This window comes from Camelina sativa, chromosome 19 (genome assembly GCF_000633955.1).
Source record: "Camelina sativa cultivar DH55 chromosome 19, Cs, whole genome shotgun sequence".
Lineage (NCBI taxonomy): Eukaryota > Viridiplantae > Streptophyta > Magnoliopsida > Brassicales > Brassicaceae > Camelina > Camelina sativa.
In genome coordinates this window covers 8,139,020-8,149,253 of record NC_025703.1, presented here as the reverse complement: position 1 = coordinate 8,149,253, position 10,234 = coordinate 8,139,020, and the positions used below count along the sequence as shown (strand labels likewise).

Genomic DNA, 10,234 nt, shown 5'->3' with positions numbered 1-10,234 from the left:
ATGAATCATTTACTTAACTCCACGGGACCAGAAGAAGATTCATCCACATCGTGATTAGTCGTATTGCCTTCAAGTTGCCCTCTTGGTAACGGTAAACGCTCAAAAATCGTTTGGTAGACACCACATAAACAAAATCCTAAGAAAGCCAATCAGGAGTTTACTAATTAATGTAGTAACTAAGTAAATGGTAATGATGGGACAAGAAGCGACTTTGGAAATCTAAAAGGTTATCATCAAATAAGCCTGTAGGTATATTTCTGAACTTCTTGTCGCTGCTGGTTAAGAGTATGAGTTCCACGATTAGTGCTTTGTCAATTTAGATGTAGATTTTATGAGTTCCATAATGAGTGCTTACGAGATTCATCGCGTCTAGCAATTGTACTGATCTTAATTATTAGTAGATTTGCCTTGTACTAATCCACTTTGCCACAATCTTTTGTGAATATAATGCCCTAATTCAAATACCCTAGTTCAAAACCCTTCCAATATAATGGCTACACTCTTGTAAAACTACAGTTAATTTAACAAATAAACTACTATGCTGCCTCATCTATATCTTTAAGAAGAAGCCTTAGTAACAGATTTTGGTGAGATTAGTGATTCTTCTGACTTTGAGGTTGAGTTTAGAGAGATGTAACACAGAGAGAAGTCTTAGTAGCGTCTTATCTCTCTGGGAGGTCTGAAGTTGAGAGGATGAGTTTCAGGAGTTGCACTTTCATCTTCCTTCCACATCTTTATTGTCTTGTCCACCTCACACGTTACCAGCCTTGAACCCGTCTGATCATAACACGCTGCATATATGCCAGCTTCATTCTCCAGCGAACCTAACCATGTAAACGATATAAGACACTACTACTACTTGCATTAAAACTCTATTATCACTTTTTAAAACTTGAGAGCTTCTTTGGCTCCTAAGAACTAATCATAAACCTTTAACTTTACAAGGAACACAAAGGTAAAGGATCTAAAAAACAGTTTAAGGGCATACCGGGCTGAGCAATAGTTTCTGCCTGTTGGAAATTGTGACCACTCTTCCAGTCCCAGAACCATAAACTTCCTTTATCACCTTTAATTGTAATAAGACAGGGACATTTTAGTTCAAATAATGAGGTTGGGTAGATAATATGTGTAGGAAAGGCAGATACAAGTATCATTGTTTGACGATAACTATCAAAGAAAGGGATCTGGAAATTAATTAATACCTCCAGTGACCATTACACCATCATCGTTCACAGCCACTGCGTTAATTATGTCTTCCTGCTGAGCACTGCTCCGTGGAGAAAGATAACATTAAAACACATCAGAAACTTCTTTACCACTTCAGTTAAGAGATATTATCTATTTCATTGCACTGGAAGATAAGAGAATGGATTAAGACTCAAAAAAACTAACTACAAGTCTACAAGGATTCCATAAACTTACAGCATATTGTGGCAAAACTCTCCCTTAGGAAGGCTAAATTTTTTGATGTTGTCAGCTGATGCGGAAACAAAAGCATTCCTGAACGAAACATAAAGATACATTAAAAATGGTGCTTTATCATGCAGAACCCAAGATTGAAAAAGCAAGAAAAAGTTACTCTTTCGGATGGGGAGCCATTGATCGGACAGATCGTTTGTGTTGCGTAAGAATTGCCATCGTTCTGCCTGATTATAATATATTTGTTAGCGAAAACCTGCATACAATGAAAAGCTCGAGAGGAAAGAAAAGTAAAAGTTCAAAAGATTGTTAAATGAAAAGTATACCATATCGGAGGTCCCAAAATCTGATGGTTGAGTCACGAGACCCGGTAACAACTTGTGGGTCCTGCAACATCACAGACACAGTGAGTTCAGGATCCCAACATCTTATATGAGACATAAATAGCAGTAGATAACAAGGACATTATGTGCTAGAATAAAGAGAAAATGAAATGCAACGTACAGTTGGGCGGGTGAAAACAGAAGAAACATCAGCTGTATGTCCTGAAAGTGCAAAAATTTGCATCTTCGTACGGATATCCCATACCTAATAGCAGAACAAGATATTTCGACAGCAGGCTCAGCAACTTAAATTTCAAAAGACACATATGCTTATAAACACAGGATACATCATACATCTTTTCAGTATATATCATACCCTGCAGACACTGTCTCCCCCTCCGGTTAGTAAAACATCTAGAGTTGGATGAAGAGCTGCATAGTAGACGCCATGCAAATGACCATTATGAGTATGACCATCATAAGATCGAATAACCTATCCAAGAAAATTTCCAAAAACATTGGATATGAGAAGTTCAGATCAGGAAAGGAGTAATCAATTTACACATGAGATGGAGATCCATCATCGAGTTCTAACCTTATTCTGCTCAAGGTCCCAGCATTTGACTTGCTTGTCATCACCAACAGAAAACATATAGGTATGTCTATTGCTTACAGCGAGGCCTGTTAAACAATGAAAATAAAAAGTCGAAACTTGTACACTTGTACTTCTATACCAGACTGTTGATAATTTAACGGAGGGGAGTACTATATTAAAGTCTAACCTCGTACTTGCCCAATATGTCAAGTAAGTGTGAGCTTCAAAACTCCACTTGCTACATCCCATATCTAGTGAACATGAGCCACATAAGCAATGTTAGTAAGACTAATGCAATCAGGCTGCTACAAGGGCTAAACTTGCACAGGATGAAAAGTCATGAGATATAGGTAAATGATGGGTGAAGAACTAGATAAGAGAACCTAGCAAATGAGAATCCAGAAAGGTTACAGAATAATGAGAAAAAGGAATTGAAGTAGAATTCCAGAGTTGATCAGTTACCTTGATGGTATGATCAGCTGAACCAGTGCAAAACCATTCATTACTTGGGTCAAACGCAACAGATCTGACCCAACCCGAGTGTCCCTGGATCACCTGTTAACCACAAAAAAAAACGCATCAACTTGTATGAATATCAAGAACTCTCTTGACGCCAGCAATTAGTCCTACATACTTCGTTCATATGTCATATCCATAAGATGCAGAAATGCTACTGTATCACATATCTTACCCTGTCATTCTTCCATGGTGCATGCCACTCTGGACGGGGCCATCTACTAGGTATTCTCTCCATTAAAGCAGAAGTTGACAGTTTTCTGTAACACATAGAAGGCAAAAAAAAACAAATAATGAGAAACGGCAGCATTGATACAACAAACCAGAGGTATTTCAGGTTACATATGCCAAATTGAATTCCCTGATTACGAACAACCGATATCACCTCATTGCTTTTTAATACCACATAGGTATCACAATCTAGCTGTATTGTCATTATAGAGAGCTCATACAAGAAGAAAAGGATGGGACACAAAACCTTTTAGATGAGGATTCATCTGCAGGAAGAATCGCAGTGCTTTTGCCTGAGTTAGCAGTATTGTTCCTTCAAATCAAGAATCAATAATTATCAGAATCATCACGATAAGTAGAGCAATAGTCACAAAGACAGCAAAAACTATTTGGATTAGTCACATTCCAAAGGAAAAGGTGAACTCACAAGTCACTTTGCGGTAAATTTGGACCAACAACTAAAGCTTCCTCTGTTGTGCATTTTCGAACTTCCTTGGACTCTTGAGGCCCTGCAGAGCAAATAATTTAGTCTTTCAGAACGAGAAACCATAATGCTGAAAGAGGCTACAAGATTACACTAACATGGTTATTTAGTTCAGTAGAAATTTGTTTTCAAAAGGTACTCTAAGAAGATAATATAACTGAAACATTTGTTTTCCAATCCTAATTATAGACATAAGAATGAAAGCTCACAACTAATATAAATAGATGTGGTAAACATAAGGGAAACAAAGAACTACCTGGAAGGGACAGGGCATTCAATGGAGCCGCCGTCTTATCACTGTTATGGTCAGCAGCACAGCGTGTAGGCTTACTAACGGGTTCTACGCCTCCAAATGCAACTTGAATCTATACAAGAAACCTCCAAAGTCAATGACAATACAATCCTAATTTGAAGCTAAACCATACTTGAAACTACAAAACTGATAAGACAAAAAAAAAAAATCAAATTCTGAGAAAAATCAAACCAAACGAAGAAACGAACAGATTCCTTTACCTTATGACAGAGCCGAATTTTTTTGCTGCGATACAGAGAAGAAGAAGAAGAATCGTCAATACACATAAATTTCGAAAAAATACAAAGGAGGAAGACACTGCAAGGGAAACTAGTTATAAACCTTTCAGGATCAGGCGGTGGGAATTGGTCATGGACGGGAGCGAAAAGATCAAGAGCTCGCTTAATAGATCTGTGACTGAGTTTTTTCAGTGACTGTGGTTCGAACTCGGTGCTCAAACCTAGCATCGTCGTCATCTATCTCTCACTTGGGTTAGGGTTTTTTTCACGAACAATTAGAATCAGCGAACGAGAGAGACGGAGAAGAGCAAAGAGGAAACGTACGAAAATTAACCCGACCCGACCTTTATTTATATCTCGAATACCCACCGGTTTCTCCTAAACCCGAATGTTAAACCGTTCTCGAGTCGGTTTATATCAATTTTCCCTTTTTTGGGGTAAAATAGAAATTTTTGTGAAAAGGAAAAGGTGAAAAAGGTAATTTATGTGGGAATTTTATTTCCTGTGTTTGCATCTCCAGCGAAAACCCTACGCCTATAGTATTTTTGGCTATAAATACCAAAGTTAGAGCATCGTTTTGGAACCCTCTCGTCGCTGCGTCTCTCTCCCGCAACCTTTAATATTCGTTTTATTTCACATCGATCGGAGAGAGATAAAAAAAAAAAAAAACAATAAGCGATCATGTTGGTGTACCAAGATCTTCTCACCGGTAAGCTCAATTATTCTCGTCTTAATTTTTTTTTTTTGTAGCTTTATCGATCTTTTTTATCTTCCGATTATTCGGGATTATTGTGTATATCGAATTGAGATTTTGTTAGATCTGTGATTGTATCTGAGCTTTTTCGTTAATTTACACCTCTTTGAATCGGCAATTCTACTAATCATAGGGGCGTTGTTTCTCTAATTTGGTTAGATCTAAGATTGATTGGTTTGTATTGAAGTGTTGTCGTATTGATTGAGCATAATATATTGATGTAGATTGGATTTTTTTGTTTGTATTCGATTGCTTAGATTCTTAATTAGTTCGAATTTGCTTGAAGTGATTATGATGACAATGTTTTTGTGATGAATTTTTGGCTGATCTTCTATGATTTAGTGTCAGTGAGATTGATTTGAGCAGTGACTAATGATTTTGGGATATTGATTTCAGGTGATGAGCTTCTGTCCGACTCTTTCCCTTACAAGGAGATTGAGAATGGAATTCTTTGGGAAGTTGAAGGAAAGGTTAGTAGTGCCATTAACCCTAAATCTTCATGCTTTGTTCTGAATCTGTGATATTTTTTTGTTTTCCTGTTCTCATTGGTTTTTTGTTTATTGTACAGTGGGTTGTGTTGGGAGCTGTAGATGTTAACATTGGTGCCAATCCGTCTGCTGAGGAAGGTGGTGAGGATGAGGGTGTTGATGACTCTGCCCAAAAGGTTGTTGACATTGTCGACACCTTCAGACTTCAGGTTGGTTTTGCCTGCCTGCTTCTTTTAATCACACAGTTATTGATATTGTTGTTGTTTTGTATTTGTTTCGCAATTTAGATACAGAATCTGTTGACAGGGGAAAATAGTAGTAGAGGCCTGTTTACCTAATGTGTTTCCTGTGTACCATCTTTGTTCTTATCGCTGGTAGCATTGCAATTACTGATCCAAGAGCTCACTTTTTGTTTTCTTGTAGGAGCAACCAACTTATGACAAGAAGGGATTCATCGCCTACATTAAGAAATACATCAAACTTTTGACACCCAAGCTCAGCGAGGAGGAGCAAACAGTCTTCAAGAAGGGTATTGAGGGAGCTACCAAGTATTTGCTCCCCAGGCTCGGTGACTTCCAATTGTAAGTTTCCCCTCCAATCTTATCTTATTTTCCTTTATTGTGAAATATTCTGAAATCTCATTTATGGTTATTGTGTTGTTTGATACAAAACAGCTTTGTTGGTGAGGGGATGCATGATGACAGTTCTTTGGTCTTTGCTTACTACAAGGAGGGTGCCACCAACCCAACATTTTTGTACTTCGCACATGGTTTGAAGGAGGTCAAGTGCTGAGAGAGAAGCTCTCGTCGGGTTACTGTGGTCGTTCGCAGCGACTCAAGTTTATGTGTCTTTATATTTTCTTGTGTTTCGTCGTTGTCTCTTATTAAAAATGACCTACAAGTTTGCTTTTCTCTTCTTCTCTTCTGTGATTTGAAGTCTTTTAAGTTAATTTATCGGAAAGACAATGGTTTTATCAGTTCTTATTAGTTGAATTTTGGTCGTTACTTTTTGGGATGTTTGATGTAACATCACTTCCTTCAGTTTGCTTTTATCATTTGGGCGTGGGTTAGTAAACTCATGGCGAATCTCGATGCAAGCTAATAAAAAAGTCTAATAATTTTGGATTCAGATCGTAAACAATGGGTTATATTTACTGTTTGGAACCTTTAAACATTTGATGGAATATGCTCTAGTATGTACTGTTTTGATCTTTTCTCGAGTAAAAAGTGGCAAGAGACATTCATCAACGTAGGCATATTATCCCTCCACGTATGTCTTCTGCTCTTCTATCAAGGATCATTATCTCACGTGCGGAATCTGTAACTATAAGAGTTATGTCCTCTTGTTTTTGTTTTAGACAAATGACAGTGGTCGTAATAAAGATGTATGTATGAATGTGTGTGTTGTTTAACTTTAGCAATCAACGTATCCTATGCTTGATTCTTTACTACGTTACAAGTTTACAAATGCTGTCCAATTCACGTACATTGACCATTTATTTGGTTGTTATTATCCAAAATAAGATTTCTGCGAGAATTAAGAAGAGTTCGCTCTTCGCTGCGTAGATTGCTCAACAACATAATATACAAGTATCTAGATATAGTTATTTTATTCTGTATATACTATGTGGACGAGAGGACAACCAAAATGCGTTGGTACGTATTGTGTCTCACGTAAAAGGAAACGTGATTTGGTCGGTTTGACGTTGCTCCAACCCCCCTTATATCTAACGTATTTTAAAGTCACTTTCAAATTTTTGTTGGTTCTTTCGTTTTAGCTTTACAATCTTCAACACTTTTTTTGCTTTTGGTCAAAACACTCTTTAAGTCTTAACAAATTACGTAATCGGTACTAGTGTATGGCCATTTGTTAATCGTAACAAAGGACTGAAGGAGGTAGATTAATTAACCTACAGCTGCACAAAGCTAGTGATCAATGTTGATAAATAAAGAAAAAGCTCCTTTCATACTGGCTAATACTTGATTACTTTAAATCAGGAATCGTTTAGATCCAAATGCTTTAGGCTAAAGCAAAAAGCTTTTTTGATTCAAAAGAAAGGAACCCACAAGCTGTATTGTCCCACTTCTCCACTTTTGCATATTCTTTTCTCGTATATTATATTGGATTAACTCAAATTTTTGGTTTTAAACAATACACATTTTACATAAACAAAGTATGTCAGCTTCTCATAAACACACTCACACACACATTCACACATCTAAACAATTCAAAATTCAAAACCAATATACTTTTTTTTTTATAGGAAATATGGAAATTGAAAAAGTAATATAAGATTTTAAATCATAATCAAGTACTATAAATTTCCAGAAGTTGTGGAATTCATGTCATTTTCCTCGGATAGTTTCAAATTTCATTTTTCTATTACGATAGCTTGGTCGTCCAAACCAACATCCTTTGATAGCATAATAGTAGCTGAAATCTCAAAATACACATAGCCTATTAATCCAAAAAGGTTATTATTAGCTATTACATCTATAAATAAACCCATCAATTTTATGCAATATATATGGTCAAAATAGGTATGAGATTAATTCAAGATACTAAATGTCACCATGGTGTATAAGTCGTACTGTCATGATCTCAGCAAAAAAAAAACTATAGTTTACAAAGATACATTAACATTGTATTCTTCTTTTAGAACATATAAACAAGTTCATAGAAGATCGTGTGAACTTGTTTCAAATATTTTGGACTAAATAGCAAAAACCAATAAAAGTAGGACAAATCGGTGAACGTATCAGAAATGAAAGGGGGTTCTAACTATCACTTTAAAAAAAAAAAGTTTTAACGCCTCAAACTTTTTATTTTATTCTTTTAGTGTCTTATACTTTGTCAAATCCTCTTCAACGCCCTCTCTCTCTCTCTCTCTCTCTCCTCATTTCTCATCTCTCTCTCTCTCTGCGCCTAACGTCGCTTACGGAGAAGACGAAATTTTTTGAACAGAGTTGTCCCAACCGCTAAACGACGCGCATCGCTTAGGGTTCTTATTCACTCGTCGGAGATCTGATTATATTTTTGGAAAAAAAAAAAATCAGATCACAGATCTCTAACCCAACCGTTGCGTGCCTTCGTTTCCATCTGGTAATCATCTTCTTCTTCTTCTTTTTTGGGACTCTTCGTCGATCTTCTTCTCTGATGCAATCTATTGGTTTGAATTTCAGATTTCCAAGGAAATTGAAACGAGTTTTGGAGCTGTTGTAACTCTTCCGCTTTCATGTTTTGTATTGAATCCGAATCTTCTCCACATTGTGAGTTTCATTTCGATTGAATCTAATTTGGAGAATTTGTTTTTGATTTCTGTTTCCGATTTGTAATCTTAACAAATGGGGTGGGAATGTTTTTGTTTTGGATGAAGAGTTGTTCTACAGATCTCCGAAGTTGGCTCCTCAAAGGAGATCGCAGCGCCTCATGGGCGGCCAAATGCAGCAGAGCAATGCTGCGGCTGCGACGGCGCTATACGATGGGGCTATACCCGCTAATGACGCAGGAGATGCTGTCATGGCACGGTGGCTTCAATCCGCTGGCTTGCAGCATCTGGCGTCTCCCGTTGCTTCTACAGGCAACGATCAGCGTCATCTCCCTAACCTTCTCATGCAGGTACACTACTCATTTTCCCTGCTTCTTTGTTTCTCTACTCTTCCAATACATTGCATGCCCTTTAATTCTCCCTTATCCGTTTGTAGGTTTACTCTGGCTTATCATTTTTGTATTAGAAACAGATAGCCAAGGTTTGTTAGAGCTTTTTAGGTTTTGCTGTATCATGCGTATGTATGGTTTAGGACTACAAGAAATACTGCGGTAGGAATGTAGGATTGTTTCTCCCTGTTTTGGATATTAGTCATTATGTATTTCAAGGAAAGCTTGGATTTTGTTTGGCCAATTACGCGAACGTGATTAAGTTAGATGTTTTCTGCATGGTTCTTAGATTGGTCAGTTTTTGTTATAGAATCTTTTGCGTGGTTCTGATATATGAAGCCTCGTTGGTGGTGTTTACGGTATCTGCTAGGGTTATGGAGCACAGACTGCTGAAGAGAAACAAAGACTGTTCAAACTAATGAGAAATCTCAATTTTAACGGGGAGTCGACTTCTGAATCATATACACCAACTGCTCAGACATCAGCAGGTATGCCGTCTTCGGAAGGGTTTTTTTCACCTGAGTTTAGAGGTGATTTTGGAGCTGGGTTATTGGATCTTCATGCAATGGATGATACAGAGCTTCTATCCGAGGTATGTTTGGAAGAAGAACTAGTGAAAAGACTATTCATATATACCCATTAGTGTCCGTGGAAAACGGAGAGATCTTAAATGCATCAGATTGTCTGCTCTAATGTTACATCCCAGTTGTCATACTGTTACTGCCAATCTTGTATCGCCTTATTGAGTCCCAACTAATCCATTGGGGTTGTGTGCATGCAATCTATCTGAGATACTTCTGTTAGGCAACTTCTAATCTGGACACTCGAAAGGAGTTAGCGGTGACCAGTTTTGGTCTTGCTGTCGTTAGAAAGTTTCTGACAAAAACGTTGCTTGTGTTATTTGCTAGCTCTTTTCTTTTTTTAGTCGTCAACATTGCTAGTTCTTTCAGGAAGTGATTATCCATGTGAAAGTTATCAACCCGTTGATTTTGTAGTGACATCCTTCCATTTTGCAGCATATGATTACCGAACCCTTTGAGCCATCACCTTTCATGCCTAGTGTTAATAAAGAATTTGAAGACGACTTTAATTTGCCAGCTAATCGTCAACAACGGCAACAGACAGATGCTGAACCTTTGGGTTCATTGCCTAAGAGTGAAAAAGAAAATAACAGTGTAGCCAAGATTAAAGTAGTGGTAGGTCATTCACTTGAGCACTGACCTTTTTCCTTACTAC

The 10,234-nt window shown here is 37.4% G+C and overlaps 2 protein-coding genes and 1 pseudogene across 2 annotated transcripts in view; 2 read left to right on the top strand and 1 right to left on the bottom strand.

Moving 5' to 3' along the window:
• Window positions 423-4,430, bottom strand: LOC104765506 (annotated as a pseudogene).
• LOC104765504 (translationally-controlled tumor protein 1-like) lies at window positions 4,667-6,381 on the top strand. The gene is made up of 5 exons (XM_010489226.2): window positions 4,667-4,808; window positions 5,250-5,323; window positions 5,422-5,550; window positions 5,765-5,922; window positions 6,016-6,381. Exons 1-5 carry the CDS (start codon window positions 4,781-4,783, stop codon window positions 6,131-6,133), a joined length of 507 nt encoding a protein of 168 aa, XP_010487528.1. The 5' UTR covers window positions 4,667-4,780; the 3' UTR covers window positions 6,134-6,381.
• LOC104765503 (kinesin-like protein KIN-13A) overlaps window positions 8,197-10,234 on the top strand; it is a 6,383-nt gene continuing 4,345 nt past the window's right edge. The window contains exons 1-5 of the mRNA XM_010489225.2: window positions 8,197-8,443; window positions 8,524-8,610; window positions 8,718-8,959; window positions 9,369-9,590; window positions 10,015-10,194. Coding sequence (XP_010487527.1) covers window positions 8,771-8,959; window positions 9,369-9,590; window positions 10,015-10,194 — 591 coding nt within the window. The 5' untranslated portion in view covers window positions 8,197-8,443; window positions 8,524-8,610; window positions 8,718-8,770. The remainder of the gene's footprint in view (window positions 8,444-8,523; window positions 8,611-8,717; window positions 8,960-9,368; window positions 9,591-10,014; window positions 10,195-10,234) is intronic.

Excerpts from the sequence above, each read along its gene's own strand:
- LOC104765504 (XM_010489226.2), top strand. The coding sequence starts at position 4,781 with ATGTTGGTGTACCAAGATCTTCTCACCG. Across the intron at positions 5,551-5,764 it reads TCGACACCTTCAGACTTCAG|GAGCAACCAACTTATGACAA; the intron begins GTTGGTTTTGCC and ends GTTTTCTTGTAG. Across the intron at positions 5,923-6,015 it reads AGGCTCGGTGACTTCCAATT|CTTTGTTGGTGAGGGGATGC; the intron begins GTAAGTTTCCCC and ends GATACAAAACAG.